The sequence below is a fragment of the Tasmannia lanceolata genome, unplaced genomic scaffold (assembly GCF_043159265.1).
Source record: "Tasmannia lanceolata isolate RefF3 unplaced genomic scaffold, GAP_Taslan_0.1 ptg000008l, whole genome shotgun sequence".
In the NCBI taxonomy this organism is placed as follows: domain Eukaryota; kingdom Viridiplantae; phylum Streptophyta; class Magnoliopsida; order Canellales; family Winteraceae; genus Tasmannia; species Tasmannia lanceolata.
The window spans coordinates 16484997-16505020 of NW_027518685.1; the positions used below are offsets into that span (position 1 = coordinate 16484997).

At 37.9% G+C, this 20024-nt stretch overlaps 1 protein-coding gene across 2 annotated transcripts in view; it reads left to right on the forward strand.

Moving 5' to 3' along the window:
• Positions 1-2162: 2162 nt before the first annotated feature.
• The window catches only part of LOC143884590 (transmembrane E3 ubiquitin-protein ligase FLY2-like), a 29841-nt gene continuing 11979 nt past the window's right edge, over positions 2163-20024 (forward strand). For both annotated transcript variants that reach the window (XM_077388237.1, XM_077388238.1), the window contains exons 1-10: positions 2163-2650; positions 4490-4562; positions 5305-5432; positions 13367-13482; positions 14484-14544; positions 16362-16428; positions 16507-16584; positions 19122-19279; positions 19378-19437; positions 19556-19649. In XM_077388237.1, the coding sequence (XP_077244352.1) occupies positions 2489-2650; positions 4490-4562; positions 5305-5432; positions 13367-13482; positions 14484-14544; positions 16362-16428; positions 16507-16584; positions 19122-19279; positions 19378-19437; positions 19556-19649 (997 nt within the window). In that variant the 5' untranslated portion in view covers positions 2163-2488. The remainder of the gene's footprint in view (positions 2651-4489; positions 4563-5304; positions 5433-13366; positions 13483-14483; positions 14545-16361; positions 16429-16506; positions 16585-19121; positions 19280-19377; positions 19438-19555; positions 19650-20024) is intronic.

Sequence of the window (20024 nt, forward strand, 5' to 3'; positions counted from 1 at the left end):
TTAAACATAGACTGTTTGATTTCATGCTGTTATAGTAGAACTAACTACGTCCCATTTTAATGAGGTAAGGTGTCATGCCCTTGCTGTATCCGCAAACAATGTCACTTGGATACATTACAATCTTCATGCTATATAGGTATTGATATTGACATAGGTAATGTACCAATGTCAGTACGACATGTATGGTTGCAAGTCTAGTCCTGTATGATCAATCGAAACATATTGAGATTGGCTGCCACTCTGCCATAGGCCTGCAGCGGGTAGTTTTAGGGTTTTTCATGTACCTGGTATTGAAATCAGGAGAGAGCGAGAGAGCGCCTTATTAGGAGGATGACTGCATAAAAAGTCTATTTTTACAATCAATGTTAAATTGTAAATTTGGGTAAGTAAAAATCCTTGATCTTGAAGAACATCGGAAGGCAACCCACATGATTTTAGTCTTATCCAGAACGAACATCCCATCTGTAAGATAGAGGACTAAAAACAAATCAACCGTTGCGAAATCCTGACATGATGCTTAGTAAGTCAAGTGCTTATTGTTGGGGGGGTTTCATGTAAAAGCAAAAGATCCCACGTCGGATAAGTGCAAGTGTGTAGGGGTGCAACTCGGGTTGTGAAGAGAGGATCTTGTACAGAGGAGAGAGAACGTGAGTTGTGAAGAGAGGATCTTGTACAGAGAAAAGAAAAAAGTTCTCTGTTCATCTTAGGAAAATAGAAAAGAGGATGTACAATTTATAGTTTTTGTGAATAAAGTATTGGAATAAAATCTCTCCCTCTCTCCCCATCTTCTCCTGTCCATTGTGGGTATTGCTTCTTGCTGTGATTTTATTTTCTTCGGGTGTATCAAAGATTTAGTGCTTTGATCCGTGATTTTCTACATGTCAACCCTAACCCAACCCGCCACTAAATTTCTCAACCCTAACCCAACCCATCTAACCAAAATCGGGTTGGGTTGGGTTGGTTCGAGTTCCCTTGGACTAAATAGAAAAATACAATAACCCATAGAAAATCAAGATAAAATTAGAGGGCGAACGTCGGGTTGCCGAAGCCTCAACCCTAACCCAACCTGAAATTAAATTGGGTTGGCTTTTCCTAACCCTAACCCAACCTAACCCGAGGTAATGCCAACCCAACCCGAGCCAAAATCAGGTTGAACCTGTCGAGTTCGGGTTGAGCCCAACCCAAGTTGCACCCCTACATGTGTGTGGATGGACTTATAAGAACTTGCGCACCCTCATAACGACTAGCTTTTAAGGGTACAAACTACCCAAGTCCCAACAAGTGGTATTAGAGCCGGGGTGTTGTAACCCCTGTGTGCTTTTGAGGACGGAAAATTCCCTCAAGAAAGATCTCGGCGACTCCGGTATGCATCCGATGATTGAAAAATCCCTCGGAAAAGATCTCGTAGTTCCCAGGTTGCTTCCGCGTGAGGGGGAGTTTGTCGGATGGAAAAATCCCTCGGGAAAGATCTCATAGTTCCCAAATTGCTCCAGCATTGAGAGGGAGTTTGCAGAGAGAGACTGTGGGGTGAGGGGGTCCACGTAAAAGCAAAAGATCCCACTCATGGCTTTCTTCCGATCCCAACGGATCCAATCACATAAATGAGGCAAAGCATGGGACCCACTTATTACTTTTTAACAAGGAGCCTGCATGTCACTTTCTTTTTTTAACACCTTTCCACTCATCAAGAACTATTTTTTTAAGCTATGGCAGGGTAGGTCGTAACCAAATTAAGTTAGCCGTGTAATACATCATAAGTAGGGTTGGTAAGTTGGTCCTTAAGAGGGTGGTTTTCTGAAGTTGGTGCTGTACCCCTCTGCAAATCAAACGAGGAAGACTCATTTCCTCACTTTTGTAAACAATGTCTCTTCATTTCTAATAGTAAATACCAAACTAAAATACTCACATGCACCATAAATTCCTCGTATTTATGGGTCAATTATTTTTCCTTTTATTTTTATGAGTGCCAGTTGTACACCGCCAATCAAAACTGAGATTGTTCTATTTCCACGGCGAGATTATTTTAGTGGATTCATCATTATTTCTTAAGAGTGGGCCATACGTTTATTCACCAATCAGAAAGGGTCTGCGAGTGTCTGACTGCATCGTTAGCTAAATCCAAATCAAAAGCTGGGCCTTTTGCTCTGGTCGATTTTTATTTCAAGAGATGATAAAAGGTAAAAACCCACCTTGGTTTTGGGTTTTGTTGGTCCAAAAGTCTTCTTGTATTTCATTGTGTATAATAAGAATTAGGAAAAATTATATGACATTTGGGTGAAACGTTCCTTGTGCATTTCGTTTGTTAGACTCTCGTTTTCTTCCCCATTTTCCTCCCTATTTGGTTGTTGGTTGACTCCACTTGAAGCAACCGTTGCCTTCAATCTCTCTCCAAATCCTTCATGGGTTTTTCTGGGTTTTGTTTGATTACTAAGGATTTGTTGAAACAGAGAATTTTAGAGGCATTTTGGGATTGAATTCAGGTGGTGAGATGGTCAGGAATTTGGATTATTCTCCACTGCCCAAAATAAAGGGTGTTGGGGGTTTTCTATCGGATGTTTTTGTTTGTAGCTTTGTCCTTTCGGGCTTGTTTTTGCGGTTTTCAACAGCTCTGAGGCCTCTCAGGGAGAGGGCTGGTTCGTGGGGCGATGAGGTGGGTTTCTTTTTGCGTCTTGTTCCTTTGTTTCTATGCTTAATCTCATCTAGGTTTTGATTTTATCTTTGCCTTTTAATGGATTGTACTAGTTCCTGCTAAGACCATAGAGTAAACATTTGCCTATTTTTATGTGTATCTAGTAGTCTGATACAGAGAGTAGCATATTGTTCATGTTCTTGAATGTGAGATAATTTTTTGTAGATTGAATCTAGATATTTAAAATGCTTGATGTTCATGTTGTTTGGATTTGTATTTCCTTTTAAACAACTACAAACCTAGTAGTTGTGGACCAGGGCTATCACTAGGTTCCAAAAATTTAGCTCGGGCCCCGTTCGTTTAAGATTATGAAAACAGATTGTGACTGCTTAATGAATTATTGGACTCAAATTTAAATGTAATTTTGAGTCTCATAAATGAATAGGGACTTGAGATTCGAAACACTATTGATCAATCTGTTTGACAATTGCTTGTAAGTTGAACTAGAAGTCATAAACTGGGAGCTGAAGGACTTAATGCTCAAGAGAGAGAAATTGGATTCTCTGCAACTAGAGAGAATGGGCTGGTGAATTTGTTTGGCAATGGCTTGCACATTGAACGAGAAGTCGGAAAATGGGAGCTGGAAGATGTAGGGTTTGAGAGAATAATAAACAGAGAGAATATGGGCTGGTCAATTTGTTTGACAATTGCTTGCACATTGAACTAGAAGTCAGAAGTTGGGAGCTGAAAGATGTAATGTTTGAGAGAAAATGAAGCTGATTTCTTTTCATTCACTCAAAAGGAGGCTGATTTCTTTGTAAACAACGAGAGAGAATGAGCCGAAAGTTGATTTTCTCTATACACAAGTAACAAAAACCATGTGCGATGCATAAGATTTGGTATCAAAGCGGCAACTCTGGTTCCTCTTCAATGAGTTTCTTAGCTCTTAAAGCTACAATAGATTTGATCTTAGTCTTGATGATCAAAGTATGGAGAAGATCTCAAAGTTGCCGTTAATGGAGGAGGTTGCTGATTTGGCTGGTAGTCCGCTGCAGGCAATGTCTAAGGGGAAGAGAGCAAGTCGAAAAGAGGGAAGAAAGGGCTATTCATAGCCAAGATAAAAAGAGAGAGATGAATAGAGATTCAAGATCAAGAAAGGAATCATGACTAAGAAAGGAATCAAGATCAAGAACGGAGAAAGATAGGGGTAGAAGGGGGCGGCTTATTTAGCCAATCGTGAGGGTTTGAGAAAGATAAGAGCAGAAGGGGGTGGCTTATAAACCCAACCTTGGGGGTGCAAGAGAGAGGAGAGGAGAAGTGAAAAGGATGTAAGAAGGGAGAAGGATAGGGACAGAGGTGAATAATGTGAGGGGAGAAAAGAGAGAAGGAGAAGAATAAGAGAAGTAAAAGAAAGAAAAAGAGAGACAAGAAGGGAAAGAGAGGAGACGAAAAAGAAAGGGGAGAGAGGGCGCGGGTACATTGACGCAAGAGGGGGCTTCACCTTTTGATTTCACAAAACTCAAGAGTTTTAGGTGGTGTGAGGGGTATTTATAAGTAGGGGCCAAAGGTCTGGCCAATAGGATTATAGAAAGCGATCTAAAGGAATTTTGCATAGTTGGATGGCAGTATTTGTCTCAGTAATTCCTTTCTTCATTTTCTTTATTTAGATGTTTCAGACAGTCAGACATGCCCAGAGCTTTTCTGTTCATCAGTTCCAATTAGTATCTTTTTCTGCCGAAGCAAAAGGAAACATGTTTGCCCACTTTTGACACATAGTTGCATCTGATATGTGATCCCCCTCCTCCTCTGCGGGGAGTTTATATACTTCGGTTGTATTTATAGCTTTTTTGGTTCTTGCAGCGGCTATTTACTAGAAGAGATGAGAGTGACCTGGGTCCCTACTCTCCTTGGAACATTACAGGAAGCTACAGAGGTTCGTGTGTTTTGTTCTTAAGATGCTATTCATCTGTTTGTTTGTTATTTCTTGCCCTTAAAATTGTCAAGTTCTTCATGCTATGAAAGCTCACCAAATTGGGTCCTTGGTGCTAATTGGGTGTCAGGTTTGTACTCCAAACGTATTTAGTTCAAATCTTAAAACTGTTGCATGTGTCCATGACCATGGTTTTAAATTTCGACCGAAACCGAAATTTCGGCCTGAGTCCCAAATTTCGGCAATTTCGGCTGAAATTTACTTTTTCCCAAAATTTAGGTCCAAATTACCGAAATTTCAGCACAAGTTTGAAAATTCTTTTTTACCGAATTTTGGCCGAAATTTTGGTTTCAGATGTCCGAAACCGAAACTGTAAACCTATTCCATGACTTGTCAACAGTACTTTCCACTAAAGCAGGAGTGCACCTAATATCAATCATTTTTTCTTTAATTATCTGAAAGCAACCCGTGATCATAGTTTTGGGTCATTTCATTCAGTGCTTTGCATTTTATAGGGTGCATATGCACCAAAAAGGCATATGTCCTTGTTGACTTAATTGCTCAGGAACTTACATTTGTGCAGTGAGTTCTTTTCATGTTTAGTTCTATCCTTCCTAATTTGCTCAATCTCTGTCAAGCCCGCTAGACAAAAGTGCATAGGATTCTACTCTCATATTATTCTCTGGTTTCGGCTTGTATATGATTGGTTTTTCTGATGGTACCTACGGGAAACTGCGAGATGCAGGAACTTGGAGCTTTCTAGAGACCAACAATAGCTCTTCTAGGTTTCCTGATTTTGGAAAATCTAATGGTGTATCTGTCTTTGAACTACTGAGTACTCCGACAAAGATAACTGGTGTACATTATGTACAGGTAAGGAGGCCGTTACATTCCATTTCTATTTGTCATTTGATGCCTATATTAGTCATTCTGGCTCATAAAAGTGTCCATATTATAGAGATTTGCCCTATAAATGATCATTAAAATTCTCTCTTACACAAAATATTTGTTGGAACTTGGAACTGAGACTAAGTTCAGCTTACAATCTATTCGAAAAAAAAGTTCAGCTTGTTAATGTAGAAGTGTCCTATGGGACTTCTGGTATGGATTGTTAGAATAAATTTGAAGAGGCAGGTCTTTTAAAATTTTAATTTTTTTATGTTTGAGCGATTTAAATTGTTATTTTTGCTGTATTCCTTTCATACTGCAGATATGACAACTGAAATTCCAAAATTCCTTGCACAAAGTGCAGTTTTTTTTTTTTTTGAAAATGGACACAAAGTGCATTTGTACATGTAAAGTAGGAAGTTACAAGAAAAACAGCGTGTATTCTATGGGTGTATGTGATGACATCTTCCCTAATATGGGTTCTATGCCATAATAAATTCTGTTATGCTACCTGGTTACTTCAGATTGCAAAATTTCTTAAAATTTTGAATTAGTAAAATGGAGAATGCTGCTGAAGGTCTACTCTCTTTTCTAAATAAAGATGCTGATTGCATCTTTTCTAAATTATATTTCCTATGATTGGAATCCAATATAGGGCTATGTCTTGTGGTATAGATGTTTGTTCTTTAATATGCCTGCTTATGTACTTGTATATTATATAACAAATTTTGCCTGCTGATATCTGCATGACCATGTTTTTATAATGGGGTGAATTCCCCTTGTTCTAGATAGACTTCTTAATTGGATTCTGAGAGCTTTTTGGGAACTGTAATAGCCTTTTACAGTTGGTTAAGCAGTGCAAAACAAGGTGAATTTGCCCCATTTTCAAAACATGGTCGTGCGGATATCACCATGGTTTTAAATTTCATCCAAAACTAAAAGGTAATGACCGAAATGTTTCCATTTCCATTTCCATCCCCACCGAAACCAAAATCGAAACAACCAAAATGTATAAACCAAAATCGTAAATGTAATAGTGGGATACTAGATTAGTATGTATTACATAATTATATTTATATGAATTGCATGCAAGATGTGGTGCATGTATTATGTATAAATATTTATATGAATTACATGCGAAATTTGGCATGTAATAAATTATCAGAAATGTGCGACAGTACATGTTACTAGGTATTCGATTTTTTAAACAATTATGGATGGTTTTCTTACTTATGTGATGGGTTTTAAGTGTATATTTGTACTTATTCTAGCATCTTCTGAAGTACCATCTTTAAATTCTATCATTTGAATATGCTTTTGTACAGGATTTCCTCCGGCATTTCCAACTGAACCGAAATGTTTCCGTTTCCATGGCGTCCAAAACCGAAACTGAAATTGAAATTGAAAACCTTGGATATCAGCAGCGAAAATTTTCAATGCAAAATTCATCTTTATTCGTTCCATCTCCCATTTGCTTGATCTCTTACATGACATGCCATTTGGCCCATTTCTAACACAATGATCTGCATTACCGCTGCTAGGGATAAACTGTTATAATTTAAGGCAAGATCTTTAAGAGCTGTATGATCCTAAGAGTATAGACATAATTTCTGAGGTGAGGTTGCTCCCATGCAAGTAAATAATACACACCCAAGTGGGTTTATTTGTCGCACTGATTTATTTTTAATTTTTAATTTCTGAGGAAGTTAACTTTTGTATTGAAGAAAACAAAGAGAAATATAGAAGTGATTACAGCCTCTGGCAGTAGAGGGGATAACAAAAAAGACATAAAATGTGCTAGAGCACCATGACTTTACATCAGTCATGTACATCTGAGGTGCAGTTTCTACACACCTGCAACCAAAATTTGCAAAACAATTCACTATTGAGTTGCTTCTCCTGTGAATATGAGGCAATAAAGACCTCTCCAAACAAGACACCAAAGCTTTAATCTCCCTACCTGAAGATAATAATCTTCAAGGAGTAGGAGGATCTCTTATTCAGCTAGCAAATTTAAGTCCGCCTAGATCACCTCCCCTTTACCACTTGAACTACATGTCACAACTTGAGTTGAAACTGATCTTATGCTTAAGTATTTTGCAAACACCAAGACGACAGTATATTTCATAAGTTGTCCATTCCAACACATACAGTAAGGTCCTGTATGGATGTAGTTATTTCTTTTTATCGGAAAAAAACTTTCTTCAGAAAATGAGTTTTCTATGGTTTTTTTTAATCGTAAAAATTTCATTAAAGCCAGGAAAGACCGAGATGGTCCACTCCAAAAAGAGTACAAGATGAGAAAGCAATACAAAGGGTTTTTTTTTTGAATGGCAAAAATATAGGGGTGCAACACGTGGACTTCCCAGGAGGTCACCCATCCTAGTACTACTCTTGCCCAAGCAAGCTATATACAAAGGGTGTGAAAGAAAAAAAATACAATAAGCAAAAGAGAAGATCTATCAGGGGGCATAAAATCAAACATCTCTAGCCCCGACCTTCCAACCCCTTCCCGCGTCAGTTTTCTATGGTTTGGTGATCTCATTTAATAAGGATTTTACTTTTTTGGGAAACAACAATCTTTAATAAACAAAGACAAAAGAAAACCCGCCATCTTCCTTTGTTTAAATGAAATGGTATCTTCTTCATTCTCTCCTCAAATCGGCAAATCCTGATTTTGGGTTTTGCGAAGCACGATAATAGTGCGTGGCAAAGGTTAGGGTTTCACTGGAAGGCGACTCAGAGCTCTCTTCTCTCCCATCAGTATTTAATTTGTACCCTAATACTCTCCATTTCCTGTTGTGGGACCTTGCATGCTGGATATAGTTGCAGCCGCTGGAGCATGTTGTTGGCGGTATGTGGTTGTGAAGAAGATGAGGGGATTTTCACTTGCTTGCCAGATTACTTGCCTCTAGAGCATGCTATTTCCAGATCCACCTTGATTTTGACTTCTACTGGCCATGATTTCCTACTAGGATCACAAAGAAGACAGACATTGTATTTCTTTAGAATACAGGGTGGAGAAGGAGGGGACCCGCTTGCTTGCCGTGAAGAAGATGAGAGGAATTTCTTACAATCGCGAAAAGGGGAGGAACCAAACATGAGACTTTAAAATTTCCAAAAAAATGACTTATGTAAACCAAACCATAAAAAAAAGGAAATCCAGAAAACAGAAACCTATAAAAAGTTTCCAAGACAGTTTTATTTTCCATAATTTTGAAATTCCTACATCCAAACCTGCCCTAAGTGAAAACAGTAAACAAAATATAGTAAGTGTTAAAAGTGTAAATGATTAAATAACGCCTTCTCCAACAGCTTAAGCTTTTGGAGTAACTGGTCCTTTCACAGTAAGCAATTTTAATATTCTATTGACAACCAAGACCGACCTTTTTCAATTTGGAACTATCATCTGGGACAGCATTCTGAGGTACATGATCTGAGTAATGTGTTATGTTCTTGCTTAACAGAAATGTATCTTAAAGCATGTCAGGGTTTCACTTTTTTTTTGAATAATAATGACATAAATTCAAAAGAAAAGGGCCAAAGGCGGGAGGCTGAGATGTTTAGTACAAGCAATGCCAAAAAAAAAAAAAATTTACTAGCAAGAAACAGTCACGAAGGAAGAAATTCAAAACGTTCCAAGGCATCTTTTGTTGATGCTGGATTGCCCTAATTGACCGGCCTCGGAATTTGTGGATCTCCAAACCTGTTGAAACTTGATTAAATGATCCTCCATTTCGGCAAGGATCTCCTCAATCGCATCTGCTCATCTCTAGAAGCAATCCTCTCTTTTGGTCATCCAATTAATCACATACAAGGGATCACCTTCAACGATGTTACGATCTAAATCACTAGCATCACTATAGTGAATCCTAACCAAGAGGGCTTGCACTTCCGTGGTGGTCATGTCCAACCAACCCAACGCCCTGAAAAAGCCCACCTTGTGGTTCTACCATTGTCACGAAGAAGACCCCCAACCCCATTCGGTCTCGGGTTCCTGAAGTTGGATTCGTCAAATTTGAGCGTAATAAATCAAGGAAGGGGTGGAGTTCATCTAGGGGATGTAGTGCTGGATATGACCTTGCTTAATCTCACTTCATCCCACGATCTTCTTAGCGTATTTTTTGTCACTGCCATGAAGTTCGACAAGATACCTGTCAATCGCAGAATAAGAGAAAAGATCCATTGTTGATACTTGCGAATATCTGTAGAAGTTCTTTTGAAAACATGCATGTTTCTTTCTTTCCAAATGCTCCATAGAACTTCTAGAAGGAGCAAACTCTATAGAGCTCTCAAAGAGGTGGAGTTTGCAGTGACCGTAAGTCTTGTTTAGTCCACGGGGCGAAGGACCAGCTCTCAAAGAGGTCATCAAATCGGATAGATGAGACACATAAGACTAGATCGCCCAAGCAAACCTTCGCAATTAAAAATATGGTTGACGGATTCCCCCACCTCGAGGCAAAGGGTACAATGATCATCCTTTGGCTACACAAGTGGTTCACTGTGAGGATTTTGTTAAGACAAGATGTCCAGGCCAAAGCATAAACTCTAGGGGGCAGATGTTCTCCACCCTATGTTTGCCGACGAGGGGTGTGTGTGTGAAGCTGGCCTTAGGCAGTTGAAGAAAGAATAAACAGAGAAGACGCTGTCAGGTGCCAAGGTCCAAATCCTCCAAACCTCTCCATACCTCACATTCACTAATTCTAAGAGCTCCAAAAGACTGACCACTATATCAATCTCTCTGTCGAAAAAATTCATGTGAAACTGAACACTCCAGCTTATACCAACACGAATTCTTTGAATTGCCTCTTTGACCAGGCATTCTCATGAAGAAGTGGTATGAGTCTATGAGAATTTAGCTTTAAGGGTCTCCTCTCCACATCACAAATTATACCAAAATCTGAGTTATAACCTTTGCACGCTCTAAAGAGAACTCCTCTTTGTAAAAGAGGAAGACCTGAGATAATCCCTCTCCACATTGTAGCTCCCATGTGCCTATGAGTATCTAGCGGAGGCCACTTTTTTCAGAGGTGTCTACGATCCTCGCCGAATCTCCAGATCCATTTGCCTAGAAGGGCTTTGTTCATAACCTTCACGTTTCTGATTCCTAAACCACCAGAGCACTTTAACTTGCACACAACCACCAAATGAAATCTTCTCTTGGACTCGGATCATTCCACAGGAAATTCTGTTGTAGCTTTTCGATGCACTTGTTGACACTAACCGGTCGTTTAAACAAGTACATGTAAAACATATAGGGATTTGCAGTGACTGCCTTGATTAAAGTGATTCTGCCGCCCAGAAAAATGGTGCTTTATTTCCAAACAGAGACTTTTCAACCTTCTAAATTATCGGATCCCATAAAGCTCGATGATGACTACTTCCACAAATCAATCTACGTGGAATTTTCCCAACATCACAACTGAGGATGCTGGTAAAATTTTCCTCACACCAAAACCTATGAATTTGTCTTAAGTTTATTAGATTTGGGCAAATGGTTATGGAGATTTCGTCGCGAGGGCTCTCATCTTTGGTGAAAGTTATTATTGGGAAATATGGTGTGTCTCGTGGTCATTGGGTGGCAGTTGATAGATTCAGTTGTAAGGGAGTCATTGTTTGGAGAGAGATAATGGAATTCCACACAATGTTTTTGGAAGGTATCAGATCCAATGTTTATTCGGGGGAAAGAATCAGTTTCTGGAATGATATTTGGTGTTCTGATCGGCCTTTGAAGCTTATTTTTCCTGTTTTGTTCTTGATGGCAGTTTCTAAGGACACTGTTGTTTGCGACTAAATGGAGAAGAGTGAGAATGGAGTTGTATGAAGGCCTGTTCTTAAAAGGAACTTCTTTGATTGAGAATTGAATATGGTAACTAGATTCTTGGAACTCTTGGAATCAGATTATATTAAGCAACATGGGGAGGATAAGATGGTATGGATCTGGAATTTATCTGGTGATTTCTCTGTCAAGTTCTCTTATCAATTCCTTATAGCAAGTCCTATATCTTCCATGGCGGCTAGAGTTTGGGAGATGCATGCTTCTCCAAGGGTGGGTACTTTTGCTTGGGCGGCTCTTCTGGGTAGGATTCAAACTGTGGACTTCTTGCGCAAGCGTAAGATGGGGATTGTTGATCATTGTTCTTTGTGCATCGAGGCCGGTGAGACAATTGACCATATATTCATATATTGCAAAATGGCCTTGGCAATATGGGGAACCTTCTCAAAAGATTTGGCATTACATGGGTATTCCCTGAAACACTGATGGAGCTCTTTCTATGTTTGCCTTTGGTCCCGTGGAGTAAAAAGGGTAAAATTTTGTGGAATATGTCTTTCTTAGCAATGCTATGGGGTTTGTGGAAAGAGAGGAATGTAAGAATTTTCAAGGGAACGGCTAAAAGTCACTCCTTGTATGCATGGTTTTAAATTTTCGTTTCGGCCGAAATATTTCGGTTTTGGTGGAAAACGAAACGAAATTCACATTGAGTCGGAAAAGTAACAAACTTCGCCGAAACGTTTTGGAAATTTCCGAAATTTCGTACCAAAACGTTTCGGTTTCGCTGATGACCGAAACCGAGATTTAAAACCTTGCTTGTATGTTAAAGTAGTGGGTTTAACTATCTCTTGGGTGAAAACCCTCCCTCCCTTTATATTCATATTATCATTCGACCTTTGGCACGGATGGAAGGAGATTTGCAATGGTGGAGAAAGAAGACAAAAAGTCTTGCCGAAGTGGGAACTCCCTCCTGCCGGCTTTCTCAAGTTAAATTTTAACGGATCTAGTCTTGGTAACCCCGGTCCATCTGGGATTTTTTTTTTTTTTGGGGGGGGGGGGTGTTCTTCATGATGAGATGAGTGTGGTTGTTTGGGCCATTGCTAGGCCAATTAGTGTAGCGGGTGTAATGGAGGCGGAAGTTCGGGCTGCTCATCAAGGCATTATGTTGGTGAGCCAGGAGATGCTAGAGAACTTAGGGGTTGAAGGGGACTCCCTCAATGTTATTCATTGGTTGGAGGGAACATCATCGCACCCTTGGAGATTTGATAGATTTTTTGATGAAATCTCGGACCACATTGGATCATCTTCGCTTATCTTTCGGCATGTACGGAGATCGGCAAATGACTGCACTGATAGGCTTGCGCGGGATGGGGTTTCAAAGGATGCTCTTGTCCTCTTCGATGAGCTTCCCCCTTGAATTTCTTATATCCTTCTTTTATCCCTTTTATTTCATGTTACCGGCTATATGTTTGTTTTTCATCTTTGTATTTGACCATCTCGGTTTATCTTCATTATAAATTTATCCGCCACTTAAAAAAAAAAAAAGGGTTTATTAGATTACCAAGTAGGCTTCGTTTGGACCAGTGTGCACAGTGTGAAACTTAAGGAAGAAAAAAGAAGGAAAAAAAGGAAGAAAAACAAAGAAAAGATCGTCTTCCAAATATCATGCTTAAAAATGTGTCATAAACCTTTCAAGTTGTCCAAGAAGAAGATTTATCGAGACATCAGCTTTTACCACAGACATTGTATCCCCCAAAATTACTTTCACTTGGGCGGCCTTCTCTCTAAAACAGTTTACATGGAATGGAACAGTTAACTAGATATTTGTTTGTCCTTCAGCATCTGAACTTCTTGCATAGATTTAGAGTTAGAACCAATAGTCTGGAAATAACTTCTCTATATACAGTACACTGAATGTGGCCTTTCTCAAGTGGTCAATTATGGTTAGGGTGGGTGAAATAATTATAGCTCACCTATCAGAAATGAAAAAAAAATGTCGTGCTGAATACCATTTATAATTCCTGTTTCTAAACCTGTAATGGTTGTTCTTCTGATTTTTTTGTAGATGATCCTTGTGTTCATCTTTCCGTGTTACTGCTGTAACTTTAATTGCTTAAAATTTGTTCCTTTTCCACATGTGTTACAGGGGACAATTATTTTCCCTGATGTCTTGGACAATGAGCATAATTTTGGAGTTACTCAGATCAGAATGGAAGGTGTATATATATGGCCTTTCAGACAACTTCGAATGGTAGCCAATAGGTAAAATGCTTGTATCTTGACTATGCAAGTCAATGTTAAATCTAGTATAGGCTTAACTCTATATTGGCTCACCTATTGTTTTACAATTTTAGAATATTCAAGCATCTGGTTTTTATTTCATCTTTTTGTTGGATAATCGATGGTCCAAGACTCAATCTATGTTAGCAAAACTTCACATTTTTTTTCAAAATTTTAAAAATATTTTTTTAGTTTCTCCGGAAATATATTATTGGATTTATTAAACTTGAAAACTTTATTTTTTTTAAATAACTTCATTTTAATTTATTTAAAAAAAAAAATGAAAAACTTCGTAGTGGACGAGCATCTCTCCACTCGGGATTTTGAATTGAGATATGGTGTTGGGTGTGGAGAACAAACTGTTTTAGATTGTCTAAATTATTCTAATTCGGTTATATGCTGATATGATCCAAATGCATTATAGGTTGTAAGGATATTTTATCAATTTTTGTCAGGTTGAACTGCTGTTTTTTATTGGTTTTTATGAAAAATGCATGTCCCATTCTTATGTGATTGAATCATTTACTTCAGATCTTGCTCTATCCATTTCACAAGGCAATACAAAGTGCAGTAGCAAGTTCCTTGCTGTGTTAGTCTCCAAGTTGTTGGACCAGATTTTTCTCTATTTTGGTAAAAGATGCATGCTTTTTTGTTTTTTGAATGGTTATGGTAAAAGATGCATGTTGCACTTTCTTTTGACTTTATTTTCTTAACTCCGTCATTACTTTGTTTTTTTGAGTTCTCTTCTACTTGAAAACTACATCTAATTTGCTCAACTTGTTACTGTATGAAGTGCTGTGATACACTTACCCTCCAAATAAATTTGTAATTGCACGTTTCGAATTTGACATGTAACTATTTACTTTGATGATCTTACTAAACATTTTCCATTGACATTTTATCTAGAGATGTACCTTGATTTTCATCTAATTTTAGAGCCAATAGCAACTTAATTTTTACTGTTTGATGCTTTTATGCTGTAGTGGAACAGATGCAGAGCTGGGTCAAGAAGAGGATTATTTTTTATCCAATCCATATAACTTGGTAAGTTGTCATTATTTTAACATGTTATGACTTTTTTAATGTTACATTTTTGTGATAACTGTAAATGGCACTTTAATTGTGCTGTGTTAAGCTATAAGAACGAACTACGTATTTTTCTCAATTCCCCACCTTTTAGTTTGTCTTTATTATAGTATTGCTGTAATAAAAAGTACGTATTTTTTCTCACCTAAGAACGAACCACGTATTTTTCTCAATTCCCCATGATCTCTGTCTTTTTTAATGAAATTGGCTACCATTCCAAAAAAAAAGAAGTAATGCTGTACTAGATTTTGAACCCTGTAATTCAGTTACAGCTATAAATAAAGCTATCATACTTCAAAAAAAAAAAGTATAGTTGCGTGTCACCTATAAAATTGGCCTCTCTTACAAAATAGTAAGCATTGGGATCTGCTCTATTCTTGTATGTGAGTGATCTCCATCACATGTGGTATGTTAAGTTGGCTGCAATGTGACAAGGAGTTTGCCCCCATTAACATCTTTGTACTCGTACTATTGTCGCATACTCCAACCTACACATTTATTCATTCGATGACTTGCAAGAAATTCATATATTCTCATCTAGCACATGCATACCTACTAAGTAATAGCTCTTAATCAACCATTCAATCAAGGTGATGTAAGTGCTGGTTCAAAATCTCATTCTAGATGTGCAATGTGCAAGGCATTTGACACTACTTGAGAAGTGGATATGGCTTGTTGCCGACTCGTGACTCCTACACACATGCATGAGTCATAAAATGTCCTAATACACAGTTATTTATCCCAGATGAATAAAACAAATCCCATCATGATAACATACATGCCTTGGATTAATATAACTAGTAACTTGCATCTGTTTTTTCATATTTATTTATTATTATTAATGGATAAAAAGAAAGCTTATAAAACCAAAGATACATCCAAACCTACAAACCCCAAGGAGAGGGCCTACCAGGGAAACTAAAAAGAAGAGGTGTACTGGTAATTGATTACATCTTTGAAGGACTCCGAAGTTAGCTAAATGATCATCCAAATTATTTTCCTTCACGATCTCGGTTATCAATCCCAATTTGTTTCGTCCATTTTCAAATGAAACGTTTCGTACGCAAAGGAAAACCGATATAGAAACCAGGTATGAAACGTCCCTGTCAAAATTATTTCTATACCGATCTGTGTTGTTCTGTTTTGTTTGTGTCATTTTGTATGTGTCAGATGGAACATGACGATACAGGGCGAAATGCTCTGTTTCCTCAGAAATTGTATTTTTTAAAATTCCAGTAATTTTAGAACTTTTGTTATGTTTTAGTTTTTTCCTATGTTAGCTTCAAGTATTTCATAATTTGTTTGAGATTGGAGGAGTTATTAGGTGGGAAGGTGTCGATTTTTGTGGAGGAATGTTACCTGGTTGGTTTTTTTTTTTCGAATGGTATTACCTGGTTGGTTCTGCCAGTAGTCATATGGTTGTTCCAAAAAACTGGAGACGTTATGAGGACGCCCTTTTCCAGATTGTTGAATGACGTAAGGTTTTTGTTGCATTGTGGGTCTTTCTTCATTCTTGTGAGGTTCTTATATTGGGAGGAAGATTTGATATGGCTGGATGGGTTTCATTGAAGCGGAAGAGGTTTATCTTTCATTGTTAGTGAAATCTAAGATTTTCTGGTGGAGTTCAATATCCCATTATCCCATATTTTGCATGTGGCAAATGATTTAACGGGTTTTCATTATTATTAAGCGGAATCTTAATCTTGTCTCGGGTCATCTTTGCAGCTTGGAATGTATGTCTGATTCATTTTCTTCTGTGTTCTTACTTCAAACAGCTTGGAGTTTTCTCATCTCAGGTGTTCCAGGAGTCCCCTCGAGAAAAGATTAGGAGGAAGAAAAATTGTAATGCTACTGTTTAGTCTTGCTTTAGATTCATTTTGAATATAAATTGAAAGTAATTTTTATCCTTTCGTGTTGCAGCACTTACTAATGATGTGGAAAGACACTGCAATTTAGAGATTGCAGCTCAAATTTCACGTATTTCATCGGGCCAAAGTGGTACGGAACTTAAAATTATTTCCCAATTGAGCAAAATTGCTATTTTTGTGTGTCTGCCGACTCTGTCCTCTCTTTTTTTATGCGTCTGTCCTCTCTTTTTTATGCTGGTAATTCTCTTGTATTTTTTGTTGAGCATATGCATGGAATTGATTGTTTTCTTTTATTTGATTAAAGTAGTTATTTACAAAACAGAGCAACTTTTTAAATTGACATGACCTGGTTCGATACCACTTTGGCGAATATTCCAAATATTATGGCACAAAGAGTTTCACAGTTTTGGTTCCTTAGATTTCCTTTAGAATGATCCTTGGTTTGGAAAGTTAGGAAGTTTGGCATAACTTTGAGAATATCTCTTGTTGTCTGTGTTACTCTGGCTCTCTGCTCTATAGGATGTGTATGAAATTTCCCATGTCCTAGCCAGAACAGTTGAACTTGTAGGTAATTTTAGAAGGGGCGTCAGAGAGGTCTGTCTTGAAGCAGCTGTTAAATTATAAAAGATAAATAACGCCTTTCTCCAATAGCTTTAGCTTTTGGGGAAGTCGGTAAGTTTGGAGAAGTTGGTAAGTTAACATGGTATCAGAGCCAAAGGTCTCGAGTTCAAACCTCCCGGATAGCGAAAATCCACATGCAATGGTCGGCCCAAAGTGGGACCACATGTGCCACGCGTTTGCCAAGTGGGCCACATATGCGGGGGAGTGTTAAAGTAAAATAGATAAATAACGCCTTTCTCCAATAGCTTAAGCTTTTAGAGTTGGTAAGTTAACAGCAGCAATGGATAGATAGTAGCTTATTTGAAAGAGCTGTTTGCTTTGTTTTTATTTGCATAATTTTCTCCGAATTTTCACTGTTTCTCCAAAAGTTTTGTTACCTACAAGATTGATGGATTTGTGGTTTTGTTCTTTTTTAAATGAACAATCGTTCTATTTGCAAATTTAGTATCTTAACTTTGGAACTACCATCAAAATTTGGTTTCAACCATCCTATAGGTGGAGGAATCCATTTTGTACGATTATGATCTTCATTTTCTTTTCCTTCATCACCATTTTCCATATTTTAAGAACAGACATTGCACCATCAAGTGATCCAACAAATCTCCCATCTTGCAGAAGATCCACCAGTTTGCAAGGTGCATTTTCTTCTTTTAAGGCGATCTCATGTATTGATTTTCTTACTCACCATTGATCCTTCTTGCATTTGCCATCCGATGGAAGAATTTGGAATTCTGATCCCCTCCTTGAAACAAATAGCACGGGATTTTAGATGCCAACTAATTTCATTTCTTCGCAATATCTCTTCATGGTCCACCTTAAGAGCCATCCTCTCTTGCCTTTCCTCCAAAACATTCTCCTCTTCCTTTCTATCAAGGAGCTCTATTGCTTGTAAAATCTCCTCTTTTCTGAATTTTTTCTTTTATACTCTTTGCTTTTCCTTTATTTTGTTTTTCAATGCTTTCGGCTTTCTGCCCTTTCCAACCCACCTCATTGCTGTCGTTCCACCAATTTCTTACTTTTTCATGAAATCATGTTATCTCACGAATTGACATGGCCATTTTGAAGGGCCTCGGACCCCCATCAGAATCATTTAGCTCCAACAAAAGGGGACAGTGGTCGGAAATTTGCCTACGTAGGGTTCTCTGTATAGTTAGGGGAAAGTGCTCCTCCCAATCTTTGGATATTAACACCCGATCCAACCGACAAAGTATAGGATTCTCCTGGTTTTTAGAACAAGTGAATTTTGAGTTTTTGACCCCTCCAACTGTAGATCTGAGGCTTGATCTTATGGATTCCAAGGAATAATGAGCAGATCTTGGATGGAAGTTATGAGACCAATCATAAGGGAAAGGAAGAAGGAAAAGAGAATGAAACTTCGTGATAATGGGTTGCTTGTTGTACACTCTGCTTGCCCCTTCTTATTCACTTAAGAATATATACATGAAATGGAAGTTGTAACCCTTTATACATAAGTAAATACCAAAACACCACAACACAGATGCGATATTATGTATATCTCTACACCAAGGAGTGAATAAAATGATTTTCCATTTCGGTATGGTGAAGTGGCACGTCTATTATAAAATTGAACAGAGAAGTGAAATTAAAAACTCAAATCAGTATTACTTGATCCTTAAAATGAAAGTTTTAACTTAAAAAGTTAAATATATTTTCAGATGTCTATCTTGAATGATATTTCCACAATTTCCACTTCTTTCAGATGTTTTAGGATTTTATAATCCATCATCTGGTTCTGGCATCTACTGAACTTCTGGGGCTTTTGATGAAATGTAATTGTAGTGAGTCTCTTTGCTCCACATCTTTTTGGAACATCTAGACCATCTTCTGACTCGCTACAACTATGCATGGAACAATTATTTTCCATTTTACTAGCATTGGATTGTTTTTGGCTCTGTTAGTTTAGAGCTTTTTCATTGAGTAATTTGAAGCAAATTTCTTGTCTTTGCCTTTTACTATTCTATACTAGTTATGCTGAAATTTATTTATTTATTTCCAGTAGCTAAGTCTCATTTTACATACTACTAGATGGAGATCATGAGCGTTACCATTTGGGAGGATTGATGGAAAGTCCTGCCTTGGATGATGATGGGGATTGCTTTCCACCTATTGTTTTAAATGCCACCTCAGTCAACATTGAGGTCTACTACAACAAAGCAGTCAACTATACTTTGATGGTCACATTTGTATCCTCCATAAAGCTAGACTGCGTGGCTTTGTCTTCTCATTATTAATTTGTTATCATTTGGATGCTTCGTTTGGAAGCCTTACATTTTAACTCCAGGTCTCTTTTCTGCAAGTTCTTCTGCTGATTCGACAAATGGAACATAGCAACACTCAATCTGTAAGATTTAATTTATGAGACTTGTTTAGTACCATCTGTGTCATCAGTCAATGCATTTTATTCTTCAGAGTGCTTTTGAAATATGTATCTAACTAGTTAGATATTGTTTTGTCATCAGGGGGCTTCAAAAATTTCAATTCTAATGATTGGGCAACAAGCCATCATGGATGCTTATCTTTGTCTTGTACATCTAACCGCTGGGATATTAGTTGGTGAGTGCAGTGAGTGGTGCTTTCTTTTTTGAATGGTTTTCAGTGAGTGGTGCCATCAGCCTGTTCTAAAAGGCCTCCCCGACAAGGATTGAAATTTTGGTTTCGGTTCCGGTTTCGGCCTCAGCTGAAAACGACATTTCTGTTTGGTGAAAATCTTATAATTTCGGCTGAATTTTTAAATTTCGGTCCTGTCAGAAATCCAAAATTTCTGTATTTCAGCCGAAATTTAAAACCATGCTCCCCGATGCGATTTTAAATTTGATTTCAACCATTTTTTCTATCGGTCAATAAACTTCACTAAATACCGTGTTCCTGTTCAAGTGCATATACCCAATCAGAAGATACATTACCAGTTTGAACTCTGAAGATTGCTGT